This window comes from Canis lupus, chromosome 2 (genome assembly GCF_048164855.1).
Source record: "Canis lupus baileyi chromosome 2, mCanLup2.hap1, whole genome shotgun sequence".
Lineage (NCBI taxonomy): Eukaryota > Metazoa > Chordata > Mammalia > Carnivora > Canidae > Canis > Canis lupus.
In genome coordinates this window covers 71,380,000-71,397,978 of record NC_132839.1, presented here as the reverse complement: position 1 = coordinate 71,397,978, position 17,979 = coordinate 71,380,000, and the positions used below count along the sequence as shown (strand labels likewise).

Here is a 17,979-nt window from a genome sequence, read left to right as displayed (position 1 = left end):
AAAGAAGTGAAAGAGCCATACTTCACTCTGGAATATTAATCACTTTCCTCTTAACTTTTGTGTAAGGCTAAGAATTTCTTTCATACATTATTTTGTTTCAGAACTGAAAAGTTTGATTCCCTCCCTCTTTCTGTCTCTTTCTACTCTTCTTAAATTTTAAATCGAATCCCAAGGTTTCCAAATGAGGGACCTGGAAACAGATGTTGGCCAGGTGGAAACTATGTTGATTGCAACTGTGAAATGCTCAGCCTTTAGTTAGAAAAATCAATTTAAATAAATCATGGGGCATAAACTGATCTTTCTGATGACTTTTTAAAAATTACTTTTTTCCAAAGTGCCTTCAACTAGTTAATTTGTAATTTCCCTGAGGATTGCAATAGACATTCTGTGTATAATGAGATCTGTTTTTATAGCTTAAAAAAAAAAAAAAAAAAAAAAAAAAAACTCTCAACTTCGTCTGTCTACTGCATTGCAGTCTTTTATTCATTTTAAATTGAAAACTGGCACATTAGCATACTCTCGACACAAAGGATTACAGACATTACAGGAGCCCTTTATTTAAAAGTCAATTAAGCCCTTCTTCCTGAACAACTGAGTATTGCAGCCCTGGAGTAGGGCAGAGTAGGGTGGATGAGTGCTGTGGGGGGCCAACGTTTCCCTGAGCAGGTCAGAGCCTGAGTAAGGAGAGGGGCACACCCATGTAGGGGTCAGAGTGACAGTGGAATTGATAGGTTGGTTATATAGGGGTACTGATCAAATAAGTAAACATTTAAGGATGATGCAAACCAAGATTCACAGTCGTCAGGGAAGTGAAAAGGAAAAAGCCAGAATGAACCCTGTGGTGTTGGATTGGAAGGAGAGATGCTGGTGTGAACTCATGGGTTGCAGTTTGCATAGCTAGATAGAGAAATAAATACAGTTGGAAATGAGTAGTATGTATAGGTGTGCAAATGGGCCTGGAAGCGGTGATACCCTGGTAGCAATAAGCCTACTTTGCATTCAGATCTTGGCTTCTCCATAGCAGTTTCAGCTTCTGGGAACCAGAGCTCCCTGTGGAAACAGCTAAGTCTGGGGTTGGGACACAGAAAGTATAAAATGAGCCTGGAACATTTTGTCAGAGCAGACAGCAAGGAAGAACTCAGAGGATGACAGGAAAAGGACACAAGCCACTATGAAGGGGCTTCTACTGGCCAGGTTAGAGACAATTTGAGCATCAAATAAATGATAGTGGCAGATGATGATCCACTAAATAGGACATCATGAGTCCATCTATGGAGGAATGTAGAAGTGAGTCATTGAAGGTTTGAAATTGATAATTCCATAGTATCGAAGCACTCCCTCCACCGTAACTTAATAATTACAAAGAGGAAAGAGTAACTTTGCAATCAGGAAGCCTGGCAGCTACCACCTTAGTCAAGTGATCAAAGTGAAATTAGTGACAACCTGACAGGATGCAGAGAGAAGACTGTAAGTAGAATATCCCCTTTTTATACTGAAGATACATAACCTGCATCCAGCCTCAAGGGAGGTCAGACAAACTCAAATTGGGGACTATCTTATAGGATAACTGGCATATCAATTCTGTATCAAGGTCATGAAACTCAGGGAAAGACTGTAGACCTGTTTAAGCCAAAGGAGCCTGAAGACAGATGACAACTAGGTGCCATGTGATTCTGAACTGGATTTTTTTGTTATAAAGGGTGTCATTGAGACAACTAGTCCAATTAGAATGGGATCCAGGGAAAGTCCGGAAGTAGTGTATCAACATGATTTTGATGGTTGTATTCTGGTTGTGTCAAAGAATGCTCTTGTTTTCAGGAAATCCTAAAATACTCAAGAGGTGAAAGGGCATTGGGTTGGCAACTTACTTTCTGATGGTTCAGGAGAAAGGGCTCTTTGTATTGTACTTAAGATTTTTTCACATGTGATTGTTTCACAACAAAATGAATAAAAACACAGGGTACCATCTCACATTTATTAGAATGGCTAAGATAACTAACAGATGTTCGGGGTCAGGGGGTGTGCCACCGCTGGAACTCTCATCCACGACTTGTGGAAATATAAAATAATTCTTTATTAAAATAGGCAAATAATTCTCCAGCATACAGGGACCATCCTAATACCCAGCAGTCACACACCCAGCTTCCCAGTGCCTGCCATGCCCTTCCTGCCCTTGTGTGCCTGGCAGAATGTTGCTTCTTTGTAAGAGTGCGCCCAAAAATTATCATGAAGCCTTCATAGTAAAAACTTTCAGCAGACTAGGACCAGAAGGTGTGCAGGAGAAGGTTCACCCAGCTCATGTGGGATGTCCCAACTCGGCACATTACAAAGAAACTGGCTCTGGGCCAGTTCCTGGAGATAACTTCCAAGCTCTGGGAATATCCTGCTTGACAAAGAGTGTTTTTTATAGACCTGGAATCTTGGGCCACACTGGCGAGTTTATGCCAACAGTGTGATTATGATGGGGGCCCTAGACCAAACCATTTGATTTGACCTGTGGGGGAACTGGAGACTGAGCTAAGGTCAGCCACTTGGGTGCTCCATGCCTCATGACTGACTCCCGATGAAAACCCTGGATGCCAAGGTTCCAGTGAGCTTCCCAGGTTAACAGTACTCTGTATGTGAACAGGTTCTCGTTGCTGGAGAATTAGGTACTGTCTGTAGTATTCATTGGGACAAGACAACTAGAAGCTTGTATCTAGGTTTGTCCTGGACTTTAAGGAGTAGAATTGAGTGATTCATCACTTACATACAGCACCTGGTGCTCATCACACGTGTCCTCAACACCCATCACCCATTTAGTCCATCCCCTGCCCACTTCCCCTCCAGCAACTCTCAGTTTGTTTCCTGTGGCTAGGACTCTATTCTATGGTTCACCTCTCTTTCTCCCCCCCCTCCCCCATGTTTATCTGTTTTGTTTCTTCAATTCCACGAGAACTGACATCTTTATGATAGCTCTTTTTCCCATCTAAGAACATGATATCTGTTTCTATTCATTATAGGACATTTTTGTATCTTTTAGGAGTGTCTTTTAGTTTTTCATACATGGGTTTTGGGGTTTCCTTGTTAAGTTTATGCTGCAATATTTGTTGTGGTTGTTAGTTTTTTATCTTTTGTTTTGGCTGTTATAAATGGGGTCTTCTCTTTCCCTGAATCTTCTCACTGTAAACCTGGCACTTTTGATGAATCTTTAAGTCATTGTTTTGTTATTATAAGCAGTGCTGTGATGAATATCCTTATAAATAATATCTTGGTGTATTTGTGATACTTAGGATAGCAGATGTATTTTCCAAAAATGGTTGCATCCAGACATATCCCATGCCACATGGTCTTATTAAAATCAATTTTGAAAAAAATAAAAATAAAATCAATTTTGTTACTGCTCCATTGAGAGGAAAATGTGACATCTGTATTCCCTTCCCTTGAGCCTCAATGGACCATTATAACTGCCTTGTCATGGCATAGGGTAGAAATGGCAGTGTGTGACTTCTGGGCAGTTATAAAAGGCACTGATGCTTCTGCCTCGGAGACTGCTTGCTTTGGGCCCCTGACGAAGGAACAAGGCTCCCGTCTGTCACCTCCTTGGCAACCATGTGAATGAGTCTCCTTGAAAGGGAATCCTCCTGTGGCATGCCTTTGGGTGATGCAATCCCAACTGCCACCCGACTGCACCCTTACAAAGGACCTGGAGTCAGAACTGTCCCACCAAGCCACTCCCAAATTTCTGGCCCCAGAAACATTGGTGGATGGTAAAATGATTATCGTTTCAAGGCACTAAGCTTGAGAGTGATTTGTTTCCCAGCCATAGTCACTGGACACTTAGGAAGGCTGATATTATAGTTACTTTTGAAAATTCTTTTATGAATGTTGTGGAAAAACATTCCTAAACAGCCTTTCATAATACATTAGTCTTCTCCCAAAAGCCCCATGAAAATTGTTTCTGCAGTCAGATTATTTGGGAAAGACATCCATCTTGGAAATTAAAAATATATTATTAGCATCTTGAAAGGCTCTAAAAAGCTGTAGAGTAAAATACCCATCCTAGCTTGGACTCCACTTTTCTCAGTCATTTGACCAGAAGCCCCTTTTCATGGAACACGATGGATAGAATCTACTTTCCATGGAGCAGCCGTTAAGGGCATGCCTCTGAGGTAGGTTCCCTAAGTCACGGCCAGCCCAGCCAGGTACTGACTGTGTAACCTGGGGGGAGTTTCCTCCCAGGATACTAATTTCCATATAGCTCCGTTTCCTCCTCTATAAGAAGGTCTTTAATACCATTACCTACTTTATAGGGATGTATGGCATTAAATAAGTTTATCCATATAGTGTGCTTAGAAAAATGCCCAATACATGATACGCCCACAGTAAATGTTAGTTGGCATTAACAGCGTCATCCTAATAAGTATTTACATTATTCTTTTTCATTTATAGGCTTCCTGGCTAGTAATATGGAATGCATCATAGATCATTTTCGCAGTCTGCCCATAATTTTTGTAGTGCTATATGGATTCCAGGAAAGCTATTAATAAGGTTTATTGTTTCATAATCAACAAGTTCTTTCTCTTACTAGTTACTGACCGTTATAAAGTATCCATTCATTCAACCTGTATTTATTAAACACTGAATGCCAGACACTCATCTAGGACCCAGGGCTGTGCAGTGACCATGGCCCATAGCCCAGGACCCTGCTCTGCAAGTGTGCCCTCCAGTAGAGCAAGGCAGGCAATAAACAAGTGAACTAGCAAGTCATCCGAGACTCTGGTGACTCTTCATAGCTATGAAGAAGATAAGGGCTACGGCACAGTGTGATGTAGGGGAGCCTGTTTGAGATCGGAAAGTCAGGGTAGGCCTCTTTGAATAGGTGAGATTGAGCATAGACCTGAAAGTAGAAACTAGTATAGCCAAAGGAGGACCCCTGAGGCAGATGCCAAGGGCAGAGGCCTTGGTTCCTGAGACAAGTTGCTTCCATCTGGTGGCTATTTAAAGACTTGTACTTTCATAGTTAACTTATTTAAGATATTACTTATATATACTACATAGAGTGTGTGTGTGTTTGTGTGTGTGTGTGTATTTAGCAACACTTTGCACTGGTGTGAAACAGCCAGCTTCCTGGACTTGTTCAACAGTCAGCCTTCGTCACACACCTGTTAAGTGCGGCGTCAGTATGTGGGGCAGGTGTGTGCATTCTTTCCTTCAGCACCTACTGGCTGCATTCTCCTCCCTTCCCCTACTCCCTGCAGGTGGTGACACTGGTTCCTTCTAATAAGTGCCCCACTGGAGGTGTGTTGGGATGGCCGCTGGTTAGCAACTCTGCTCTTTGGCAGAGGGCACAGGACACGTGTGCAGGGGTCACATGTGACTCCCTCTGTTGTCAGAAAAGAATCTTGTGTCAGCAAAGTATATGATTGCTAATTATTTGTTTAGATCTAAGTTGGAACCAGAACCACATACAAAGACAAGAGAATCCACGTCTTCTGAGAAAGTTTCACAGACCCCTTCACAAGAGTCTGAAGAAAAACCTGTCACTGAAGAATGTCCAGGTATGAACTGAAATAAAAATCTTGCCTTCCATCTCTTGCTTATGATGTATTGGCAAAAATACAAAGCAGAAAAAGGAACACAGTCCTAGACATCTTATGTTTGCACTTTCATAAAGCAAAGGAAACACAGAAGGGGAAACCTTTTTTCTACCCCAGTTGGAGCTAATAACTGTTGGGACAGAGCAAGAGGATTCCTCCAGTCACCCAAGAACAGCAGAGTCCAGGGAGAGGGCCTGAGTTGCTGTGTACCACTAGGGTGGGGGCTGGGGACTCAGAACCAGGAGCAGTGTAAGAGCTTTGTGCTCAGGGAATTTTGCCTGCTGGTCTCAGGAAAGGTAGGGCACTGCCTCCCCTGCCTCCACATGGTGCCCTATCCCGTGATCTCAGCATCCTGTTAGCACCAACCTGTGTTCCACCCTGTGTGGCCTGCACATGCTTACTTTGCTGTGTCTCAGGTGTAACAGGCATAAGATTTTGCTTTGCGTAAATCCCAGGATGACAGCATGCTGAGGCCTCAGGGGCCGGGTGTCTTCCTCAGTCCCCTTGTCCATGTTACCACAATGGCTGTCATTTACTGTGCATCTCCCAGATGCCAGGCACTGCCTTGAATCTTTACAGACACCACCACCACCATCCTTAGAGCAGCCCTTTGGGATGGGTTTTGTGGTCCTGTTTTTGATGAGCCTTCTGAAAGGCTTTGAGAGGCTGGGAAACTTAAAAACTCATGAATTGCAGACTCGGATTTATATGCGGATCTGTACTGCCTCTCCATCTGATTCAGAACACAGTGTAGGAATGAGCACCTGAAAGATGCCTGGGGCCCTCTCCATGGTTGGGAACAGTGTCAGTGGGGAGAGGTGGGGAGACCAGGCTCAAGCGAGCCCTGCAGTGTGCTGGGCTCATGCAGGGGCTTCAGCAGCAGATTGGGTCTCATTGGGTCTTTTGAGGTGGTGCTATCGTCATTTTACATGTGAGGAAATTGAGCTTGGAAGAGATTATATAACCTGTTCAAAATCAAAACCAAGAAAGGGGCAGTACCTAGGGTACTTTTTTGGGGCCTGAGCCTATCTTTTCTGCTGGCTACTTTGACCCCATGGGCCAGAGGACTGGCACAGACATCACTCATGACCTAAGGGAGCCCAGCTTTTCATAAGATAACACATAGGGATATCCTGTCTCCCTCATTTACTCCCAAACTTACTCATGGCAGACACAGCATATTCGTCCACTCACTCATTCCAGAAATACTGTTAGGGCTGATGATAATGGAGAAAAGCCAGTACAGATTTTTCAAGGCCCAGCTGAGGGTAGATCCCCTGTGAAGAACTCTCTCCCCTTGCTGAGCCCTGAGCCCATACTGAGTGTTGCTGTGCTAGGCATTGTGCTAGGTGCTAGCGACAGTAGTGAGTAGAAAATAAGACCCCTCGGCTCATAGTCCAGCAGATGCTAATAGAATAATCACACAGATGTATACAATCATTGTATGTGCCATACAATAGAGGGTCCTGGTTGTAGGAGAGATTTGGCCTGTCAGAGAGGTTGGAGAGCTTGGTGTTTCAGTAGAGACCCAAGGGCAGTGAGGAGTGAACCCTATGTCTCTCTGGGGGAAGAGTCAGAGTCAGAGGAAACCAGAAGTGCAGAGGCCCCAAGAAGAGAGCCTGCCTGGCCTGGTGGATGAGCAGCATGGAGGCTAGGGAGCAAGGGGAGAGGGCAGAGGGATACCAAGTAAGGAAACACCAAGGTACCAGGATGCTTGAGGACTGTGGCTTTTATTCTGAAGGATGTGGGAAGCCATGGGGGGGTTTGCACAGAGCACTTCACAGCCAGCTGTGTTTGAGCAGAGCCCCTTTGGTTGCTCTCTTGGAGAAGAGAAGTAGAGACAAGAGGCTGCTCAAGTCACCCAGAAACAAGATAATGGTGGAGCATGACATGCCTGGTAGCAAGGCAGTGGAGGGAGAGTGCTGGAATTCTGGTTACATTTTAAAGTAGAGCCACAGCATTTGCTTCCTGTATACGGGACAGGCAGGAGGGAAGGGCCGGGGAAGGCTGTGGTGGTTTTGACAAGGGAGAAGTTTGCTGTCCTTCACTGTGGTGCAGGAGATTGGTTTGACCAAGGACCCAGTGCCAGGCATATTAATTTTGAGGTGCCTCGTAGAGATGTTGAGCAGGGAATGGGGTTTACAAGTCTGGAGATCAGGGGGCAGGTCTGTAGGCAGCATCAATCCCCTGAGACAGGCTGGGGTCCCTCCCCCTTTCCCTTTCCCCGAGTGAGGAATGAGGGTGAATAAAGGGAGGATGAAGGCCTGAGGCTCCCAGTTACTTTCTGTCTTCCCTGCTTTTTCCTTCTTCCTGGCACGTGCCACTACCCTTCTGTTTGTTTTACTAGGGTCTGTCCTTTGTGATCTGTCTCCCCTACTAAAATGGAGGTCCCGTGAGGACAGGAATTTCTGTGTTTTGTTCACTGCTGTAACACTGACACCCAGACAATGCTTGACACATAGGAGGTGCTCAGTAAATCACTGAAAACAGTGAAAGAGGAAGGAGGAGAGGAGGGAGGCAGGGAGGTGACCTGGAACATTGCCTTCACTTGCCGTGGAAGTGTTTCCTGATATAAAAGGAACCTAATGCCTCTGGGCAATAGGATATATGCCACCAGAGTGAAAGAACCCTTTTCCTCACAGTTTAAATTTTCTATTTTAAAGTCAGTGTTTGCTGTTTTATAATCATGAGTTTATCTCCTGACGAAGCCAGCCCACCAGATATTGAAAGCGAACTCTCCAGTTCAGCTCCTAATTCCTGTATAGGAGACAGGACGGTATGAAGAGAGTCTCTTTTGAGGCCATCATGATCCCAACTCTAGCACCACCTGGCACCTGTGAGCACCAGTTCCCTCATTTTTAAAATGAGGGTGATGAGACCTACCTTCCAGGGGTATGGGGCAGAGGGTATGGGTTGTCATTAGTGTTGCCTTTGCTTCCTGCTCTCCTTGCATCTTGAGACACTGCCCCACCTTGGTCTGTCTTGGTCCTCAGATGTCTCTGAGATGCGTTGTGGCCTGTCCTCTTCTGTCTTTTCCCCTGCACCCTGGCACCTGCCTGCTTCTGCTGGCTCGGCCTCCCTGTCCCCCTCAACTCCACAAACCACCCTTGCCTTTCAAGGTCATTTGGTGATGCTTGTTATGTAGCCCTCTCTTCCTTAGTTACAGGAATCCCAAGACTAGTAAAATCTGAATCAGCACTTACTAAAAATGTACACGACTTACTCTACGTACAAATTCCTGCATATGTAACAAATTGTTAAATACTTCATTTTGTTGTTTTTTACCCCAAAGAAAGCAATTACTATTGCCATGTCTCACCTTTATCTGTTTCCTGCTTGTGGGTCTATAAGGGAAGAGAAGAAATATGGCTGCAGCACGGAGTCATGGAAGGGACTCGGTCAGCCTAACCTGGTTTCACAGTCTGGCCTCTGTCCTGAGACTCTGAGCCTGTGCTTTCTTGTGGTATCACATGGCCATGGTTTATCGTGAGCATCACGTGAGGGGGCATATGAAGCTAGCAGCATCTGGCATGTGGCATGGGCAGGAGGTATTCCACAAATCCCGTCTTATGTTATAGTTTGTAGAGCTGGCTGTGGAGAGATCCATTGCTTGATGCCAAGAACTGGGCAGTATCCTCCTTCAAATGTAGTATTGAAAGTCAGTAGGTTGGCATAGCTAGCAAAAGAAGTTAAAATCTAGCTTAGAAAGGAAGTTTTCTCTATGCCTAAACTACCTGGTGTTGTATACAGAACATTTTAAGGAATCCAAAATTTAAAAAATATCAGTAAATGAGTTTATCAAGGTCGTAGGATAGGATCTACCATAGTCCGGATGCCAAGTGGCAGCGTTACATGTCAGGGCAGTAGTGGAGATGGAGATGGTGGACCAGAGAAGCGCCCCATCTCCAGCCATAGTAGTTTGGAGCTGCAGATGAACTCATAGGTGGGATAGGAGATGTGAGGGACAGAGGGACAGAGCACCAAGGCTTGGGGCGTGAGTGGCCCCTGGACTGTGAGGAGAAGGCAGGAGGAAGAGGAATCTGGCAGCAAAGCTGGGAGAGGGGATGGGGGTAACACCAGAATTCTCGTCTATGCGGGCTAGGTCCAAGACACCTGGAGGATTTTCAGCTGGAAACTGTGAGCTGGTTGTGGCAGTGAGCGGAGAGCTCAGGGAGGGCCTCAGGACTGGAGACACTTGGGAGCTGTGGGGAGAGGCCCTGCGGAGCCCCAGGCCTGCCTGCAGGTGAGCGAGTGTGGGAGGGCAGAGGCAGCCACCCACCTCTGTGCTGCTGCCCTGTTTTCTGGGGGCCTTTGACATTTCATCTGTCCCGACTGGCCTCAGTGCTAGCGGGTCAGTGTTGTTCCCCCAGCCCCAGCTGCTCCCTGTGAGGGGTTGCACATCTGCTCCTGGACATTGCGCTAATAAATTAGAATGTCTACAGTGAGCAGAAGGACTTTGTCAGCCTGGGCTATGTGGAATCCTTTGGCCTAACTATTCAGTTTTTCATTTCTCTTTTGAAACAGGAGCTGTAACTTAGACAAAAAATACTTCAGAATAGGACTAAGTGGCATAGTTCTAGGTAGAGGATGGTTTCTTGATTGCCACACTCCTGTTTTTTGTTTGTTTGTTTGTTTGTTTAAAGCCATTGGTTTGGTTACTTTTCATTTAGCAGTATCAAGCAGATCTGTGGTCATGCAGCCCTTGTCCTCATCGTATGTTTTGGCCTTCTTCTTCCATATTCTTACTGGGCCAGCACGAGGTCTGCATGGACCTGTTGTTTTTAAAGATTTTATGTACATATGTATGTTTGAGGGAGCGAACTAGCAGGGAGTAGGGGAAGAGCAGAGGGAGCGAGAATCTGAAGCCGACTCCCTGCTGAGCACAGAGCCCAGCACAGGGCTTGATCTCAAGACTCTGAGATCATGACCTGAGCTGAAATCAAGAGTCATATGCTCAACCAACTGAGCCACCCAGATGCCCCCCTACTTCTATAATTGTTACCCTGGTTTTCCCTAGCATTAAGATGGGTATGGTTATTTGTGAATACTTCTGTACTTTTTGAATGAGCCATGGTTCCTGCCCTCAGGGAGCTCACAATTGATGGGAAGGACAAGATTCCAGCCCCTGAGAAAGTGAGTAGTGCCCTAGGAGAGAGCACAGGCGGGAAGAACAGAATTCACTCAGAGGGGACTTCAGGAGGAAATGCCCTGAGAAATGAGTCCAGACCTAAAATGGAAACTTTTTTAGATATAGAGGAAGAGCATGAGCACAGAGGCCAGAAAGCATGGAGTGGTATGGGACATATTCAGTACGGCACATGGAAAGAGGAGGAGTGCAGGGACTCAGGCTGGCAAGGTGAGTGGGGCCCGGCCACGCAGAGGGCCTGTTAAGCCACCAAGGAGACTGCACATGGGTCCTGGCGCCAGGGTCCCTGGAGGTCTGTGCAGAGGATAGTTTGAAGAGTGCTGTGCTTCAGGCTGATTCTTGGGGTAGCAGATCAGAGTGGCTCCCGGCAGTGACCAAGGTGGCAGGTTGTAGAGCACGCATCCTCTTAGCAAATTTTACATTCTAGCTTAGAGCATTTATTCTTGGTGCTGATATTAATGGTGTTTCTGTGTTTCTAATTTTGACATTCTTATCCTTAACGTCAAAGTAAAAGCTTGACATGGAGACCATGATGAGGTTAAGTAGGAAACAGAGGGCTCTAGGGGTGGAGGTGTGGTGAGGTAAAAGTGCAGAGGTTCCTACCCGAAGATGTCCTCTCAGAAAAACACCTTACCAGTTTCTAAAGGTGCTTTCTCCCTCTCTTTTATATATAAATTATATATGTTTATTATATTTACATATATATTATGTATAAATCATATATAAATAAGTCTTTCACAAATATTCTAGCAAAAATAGCCATTTATTTTAAACTTCCACAATGTTCTGGACAACATGGAGGTTTTTTGCGATGATGCATCTGAAATAATAGTACCTTGTGTACAGGGTCTGCCTAAACTGTTTTCTCTAAATTGGTGCTATGATATGTTCTTTTCCCTGATGAGTCTCAAAACAAAAACTCTGGACTTTTGCCTATCTTGTGGGGCTGAGATCAGCTATGGGAAGTTTACTGAGGTTGAGGAAGAAAAAGCAGCAGTATTTAGCAACCTGCTGACAAGCCTAGAGCCCCGCTGAGACACCAGAACCTAAGTCACCTTTAAAAACCCCGTTACAGTGTCCACCAGGGACAGATCCTTTCCATCCACTCCCCTGTTCCCTCCACACACTCCCTTTGAGCCAGGCAGGCCTGTCTAACATGGTCCTTCTGGGTGGCACAGCCCTTTCTAGGAGCCTGAGCTGTTGGTTTACTTCATCAAGTGACCATCACCTGTTTGTGTGGTTGCGATCCAAAAGTTCTCTAGAAGGCTCATACACCTCTAGTTAGCAGTTTGTGCTCAGATATCCATCCTGGAGCACACCGAAGAGTGCTCTAAGGATGGACTGGCCCATGGTACCAGTATACCTGTGAGAAATCCAGATAACCAAAGGTTTATCAGTTGGGGTACAGCTACACGAGGAACATTCCCTACAATGGAATATTATGCATCAATTTAAGAGAATGATACAGATCTTTGTGACTGATATAAAGATAATCTCTGAGATATGGGAAGTTTTAGAACAGTGTGCTAAAAAGGAAGCACTACACACAAAACTACGTATTTCTAGGTGGAAGTAGGGAAGGCAGGGAGTTCGATATCTGCATGTATGTGCATAGGCTGTGTCAGGTCTGTGAGGCTACATCAAAGTACTGGCAGTGGTTACTTCTGGGACAGGAATAGGATTAGGGAGTGGCATGTCACTTCCTGCATTTTTTTTTTTTTAAACAAAAATACTGATCTATTTGGCAGTATTTAAAAAGTAGAGGGAGTGCATGAGTGTGTGGGTGGTGTTTTGAAGTAAAATACACTTGAAGACTGGTTCTGAAGACTGTCCTTTTGGTTTGGTTTGCAACCATTGCTGAGATCACCATAGCACTGAAATGCTGTGCATGAGGCGCCTTCTTCCCCTGCACACACACATATACGTATGCACACACATGCACACGTCTAAGCATGGTAGGAGAACTGTGGAGGCGTGCCTGAGTTAACCGGATGTGGACAAAACTATCACTGTCTCATGTTCGTAACATGCCTGCATCCGAAGCCAGCCTCTTCTAAAATGAATTCTTTTGCCTTCTGCTTTTCTTCTTCTTCTTCTTTTTTTTAACAGAAAAGATTCCGGCAGAATCACAACCTGAATTAGGTACCTGGGGAGATGGCAAAGGTGACGATGAATTATCCCCAGAAGAAATACAAATGGTAAGGCTGTTCTCTGCCCAGTTGGGTATTGCTAACTGGTGTTAGTTAGGAGGTCATCCTAAATTCCCTTGCCCTGATTATTATACTGAGTTCTCAAAATAATACTTTAGATACAACTTTTCCACTTGATTTCCTAATTCTTAATATGCTTTTCATAAGTTTTAAATTTGCAGTAGCATAATTAAAGAAGAAATTGCCTTGGAATAATTTTACTAATATTAGATTCTTTTCAGCTGCAGCAAAATAGTCCTCCAGACTAAATGGGGCTTTTATAATTACTACTGTGGTGCTTTTTAATTGTTTGAATTGCTGGTGTTATGCTAATGTGGAGAAAGCATAAGTAAAGACTGAAAAATGAAGAGTAACACGTTAACTGCTAAGGTTGAGTTACCAGTTGTAGGCTATCCTCCCTGGGTGAGTTTCAAAAGGAAACTGATAGGTCTGGCAAGAGCCCCTGCCAACTCATTTACCAGCAGTGTCTGTGTACAGTTCGTCCGGAGGTTGGTGTGACCAAGCCAAATGGGATATGTCTTCCTGTGGTGGGGAGCAGGTGCTTCCTAGCACTGCCCTGGTGCGACACTGTCCTCTGCCTAAGGAGCTGGGAAACTGCTCCCACATGGCATATACTTTCAGTGGCTCTGTCAGATGACAGCACCTTAATTTGTGCAGCAGTTAGTGGACAGAACTTTGCTGGTACTCATTTTCTCTGTGATACTCTGGATGGTCACTCTCAGAGGTGGTGGGGCATCACCATATCCTTTTAACTTTGGCAAAAAGCAGTAAGGTGTCTGGCCCATGGTCCTCAAGTTAATAAGTGATAGAGCTTATTAATCATCAGTTCACAGATTTCTCACCTAAGTCTCCTCTTCTAGAAGTAGTGGAGTTTTGAGCCAGAGCTCTGTCAAATAAGAAAGGGATTCAGTCTCATCCCAGCCTTGAGCCTCTTGGACGAGGTTCTTTCTCTCTTTTTTTTTTTATACTTTTTTTTAAATATTTTTTTTATTTATGATAGTCACAGAGAGAGAGAGAGAGAGAGAGAGAGAGAGAGGCAGAGACATAGGCAGAAGGAGAAGCAGGCTCCATGCACCAGGAGCCCGACATGGGATTCGATCCCGGGTCTCCAGGATCGCACCCTGGGCCAAAGGCAGGTGCTAAACTGCTGCGCCACCCAGGGATCCCGAGGTTCTTTCTCTTAACTCTTCTCCTCATACCTTGCAGGTCTCAAATGTTATGTCCTCAAAGAGTCCTTCCCGACCACCCAACCTGCAGTGGCCCCCAGCCACTCTGTCCCTACACCCCACTTTATTCCTTCATCCCTCCACTAGAATGCAAGTGTGACGAGAGCAGGAACTTGTCTGCTTTTATTACCATATTCCCGGAGCCTAGAATGGTGTTTAGATGGATGAGTGCCTTTGATGAGCGTAGTATAGAAACTGTGGACAGGATCATCAGTAAGCACTACTAGAACATTCTAACTTTAAGTTAATTATTGTTATTATGTATACTCACGAGCACTCCCTATATTCCAAGCCTTTTACATATGTTGTCTTATATAATTTTTGTAACAGTCCAGTGAAGGAGGACTTATATCTTTGTATATTTGAAAAAAATAAGGCACAAAGCCTCTAAAGCTGTCCAAGGTCACAGGGCCAGTAGAGCAGCCAAGCTGTGTCCAATGCCTTGCACCCTGGCTCCAAACCCTGCACTCCTTCCTGTCACAGTTCACAGGTATCCCTGGTGGGATCTGTGGTCTAAGGGAGTGTAGCCTGTGTGGCAAATTAACACAAGCAGCCTGGGAGAGGAGTCATCCTCCCAGGACCCCCCTGAGCATGTTACACGGGCAAGTCTGCAGGCTGGGCCCCGAGGGTGGCCAGATGCATGCTTCTGCTCTCTTGAACATTGGCTGCCAGGGGTAGAGCACTGACTCAGAATCTTCTTGCTCTCCAGACTTCCTGTTTCTTCTCTAAGCCTGAATAAAGGACTGACCCACCTGTGGCCACTCCCTGGTGGGGCTAATGACTGAGTGAGCTGACCAGGAGGGTCACGCATCATGGTGCCAGGCACACAACAAGAGCTCACAAGTTCCCTCAGCCTTTCCTCTTCAGAGTGGCAGGTAGTGCGGAGAGGCAGGACAGCGGTCCACTGCACGGGGTGGAAGAGACTAGGCAGCGCTCAGGCTCCCAGGTCACAGCCACATGTGTGTGCAGAGAGGACGCCGGTGTGTGTGCCACACTCAGCAGCATCAGGGGCCACGCAGGCGGCAGCTGGAGCTCAAGGAGTTTCATGCATCTTTCATAAACAGCATGGTTTCACAAGCATTTACCCTCCCCCACACCCCCAGACGAGTGATTTCCTCTGGAAAATCATCACCTAAGAAGCACAAAACTGATTGCAGAGATAGTACCGTTAGCCATGACTCTCCTAGGACTTGCTTTGGGTATTTCCTCGGAGCCTGTGGTAGTCTCTTTGGAAGAGTAAGCAGAGCTATCTTTCTTCTTTACAGGCAAAAATAATTCTGAGGTTAAGTGACTAAGTCAAACAATTTCAAGTGGTTTGCCAGGTCCCTGTCTGCCTCCAGGTTCTCCCTGGTTCCAAAATACACTCTCTGACTTTGAGTAGCTCATTGCTCCTCAGGCCCAGCAGACACGGCAGCCGGAAGCCTCAAATGTGTAGGGTGGCTAGGAAAAGACTGCAGTGTGGATTCCAGTCAGGAGGTGATGAGGGTTTGATCAGGGTGTGGCTGTGGAGGCAAAGATGAGAGAGGTGTGGGGAAGTGGATGGGCTGGGGCTGGACTGGAAGGAGGATCCTGGAGCTTTGTGACTTGGGAAGACAGTGCTGGCAATCAGAGGGAGAGCGGGCTGGGCAGAGCAGGGGATGCTGAATTTCATTTGAGACAAGTGTGAGGCACCTCTGGGACATCCCTGGGAAGTGTCTGGTGGGCGGTAGGATTTGAGGCTCAGGCTAGAGACATGAATGTGGGAGACGTCCCACTGCCGATGCAGTGCATACTGAGGAGAGAGGGGTGCAGCCAGGGACCTCGCCCTGGAGAGGCTCCACAGGGAGGCAGGCCAAGGCAGAGGAGCCACCAGTGAAAGTGAAGGACAGTTAGGTCACGCTCCCTTCTTAGAGCCAAATGATAGTTCATGATGGCAACATGAGGAACATGAGGTTCACATCATCAGGCTTTTCTTAAAGCCAGATGATGAGTTTCTTAAAATCTCATGTTTTTCCTCAATTTGTACAGAATTTTATTAGAACAGTGATTTCATGTTCCCTCAAATAATGGAACAGGACTGCATTTTGTTAGAGAAAAAAATACGTGTAGCTGTCTCTTAGATAATTCACATGTATGCACAATTTACCTTCTGGTTAAGGCTTTTCTTTTTCTTTCGTACACTTCATAAATGAAGTAGCTAGAATAAGAGTCAGTTGTTTGCCAGAGAAGTTTGTCTTCCTCCTGTAGGTAGTGGTGAGCACAGAAGTTTGTTAACCCTTGCTGATGCATGACCTGTAGAAGTCTTTGGACACATAGTGGAGAGGCCCAGAGGAAGGTTGGCAGCAAGGATGTCTGTAATCAACTGATGCTATGTCCCAGTGAGAGATGATGGCAGAGCGTGGGCCTGGGGACTTGACAGAGTCAGTTACAGATTTTCTTTACACCACTTACTATCTGTAATTTGGGGCAAGAAAATTAGCCTCACTGAACTTGAGTATTGGCAGGAATCACCACCCTATGGAATTGTTGGGAACACAGTAGCATGTGCAGGGTACACGGTAGCTGCTCAGCCAGTGTCGGCACCCATGTGAAGAGCTGTTGCTGTCACCATGCACATCTGCACTCAATGTACCTCTCTAGAACATGAGGTTCACATCATTAGGCTTTTTAGTGCATAATAACATGCTTCCACTTCATTGTCCTGTCCTGAGTCACTGTCGAAAAATATGCTACTGACCATTCCCAGTAATGCTAGTTATTTCAGTGTCCCACTGTCAGGGACTAAAATAATCAAAACCAGCAAGACCTCCCTGATTTGTATCCTGTTCCTGCAAGTGGATTGGGCAGAATGTGATGTTCAGAACTTTGATGGCCACCTATGTAATGTCCAGGTAACCTCTCTCTTAATTGGGAATGATAGCTAAGTTCCATATCTTACAGTCTGGCTAGCCTAAATCTTACTTAACAGGCTCAACCCTGAACATGAAAGAAGTACGGCACTATTGGTTTTAAATTGGAAAATGTTGTAGCAAATTATGGTCATAATTCATAATCACTGTTTTGGAATTTTTCCTCGGGGTAAAATCATGAATTAAGCCCTTTAATATCAATTTAATCCATTATTTCGCCCATAGGAGCAGTTGTTACATGTTCCAAAATGGTTGCAGAGTGTTATATGATTTGCACAGTAAATTTCCATTTATAACCCATGATGCAGGTATATTAACGTTGGAGTTAGTATAAGCAGATGTTTTGTGGTCAGGCTGAGTGAAACCAAATTGTTTTCTGATGTTACATGGAGAAAATACCTCCATTTCTAAGCCTGCATTCATTTTACTTGCCTCAAGTGAAACCACCTGCATGTATTGATGTATTCCTTAATTGTCCTGTCCTGAGTGCACATGACTTCTGTTCTTAAATGTGTATGAAAGGTGTCCCTAGCCAATGTCTCTTGTGGTAGCCCCCTGGAAGCTACAGGTGGCTGGCTGGCAGGGCTTGTGATCTGTGGCCAAGCTTACGGTAAGAATTGGTAGAATCTGGGCACCACACAGGTGAGAGCTGAAGTCCATACCGTGGGGAGTTTCCAGGTTCACAGAGTTAGAGGTAGGAACGGAGATGAGGGTCACAGAGCCATGAGCATAAAGCTGTTTGGCACAGATAAATCACATCTGGAAATGCCCAGAGAGGTCCTGGGCCTGCTTTTTTGGCTGAGCCCCTGTGGGTTCCAGCCCCTGTGGGTTCATGGGCTTTAGTTCAGTTAGCTGCTCTTGCCCCTTGGCAATGCAAATAACTTCTTCTGGCCTCATTTTATACTCAAAGGCCTTTGTCGAGTGATTTTC

At 45.5% G+C, this 17,979-nt stretch overlaps 1 protein-coding gene across 8 annotated transcripts in view; it reads left to right on the top strand.

Annotated features, from left to right (window-relative positions):
• STX18 (syntaxin 18) overlaps window positions 1–17,979 on the top strand; it is a 120,275-nt gene that overhangs the window by 93,249 nt on the left and 9,047 nt on the right. For all 8 annotated transcript variants that reach the window (XR_012021035.1, XM_072806414.1, XM_072806413.1 and 5 more), the window contains exons 6-7: window positions 5,425–5,540; window positions 12,835–12,923. Coding sequence is in view for 7 of the 8 variants with exons in the window: in XM_072806414.1 (XP_072662515.1) it covers window positions 5,425–5,540; window positions 12,835–12,923 (205 nt within the window). In the remaining variant the exon portion in view is untranslated. The remainder of the gene's footprint in view (window positions 1–5,424; window positions 5,541–12,834; window positions 12,924–17,979) is intronic.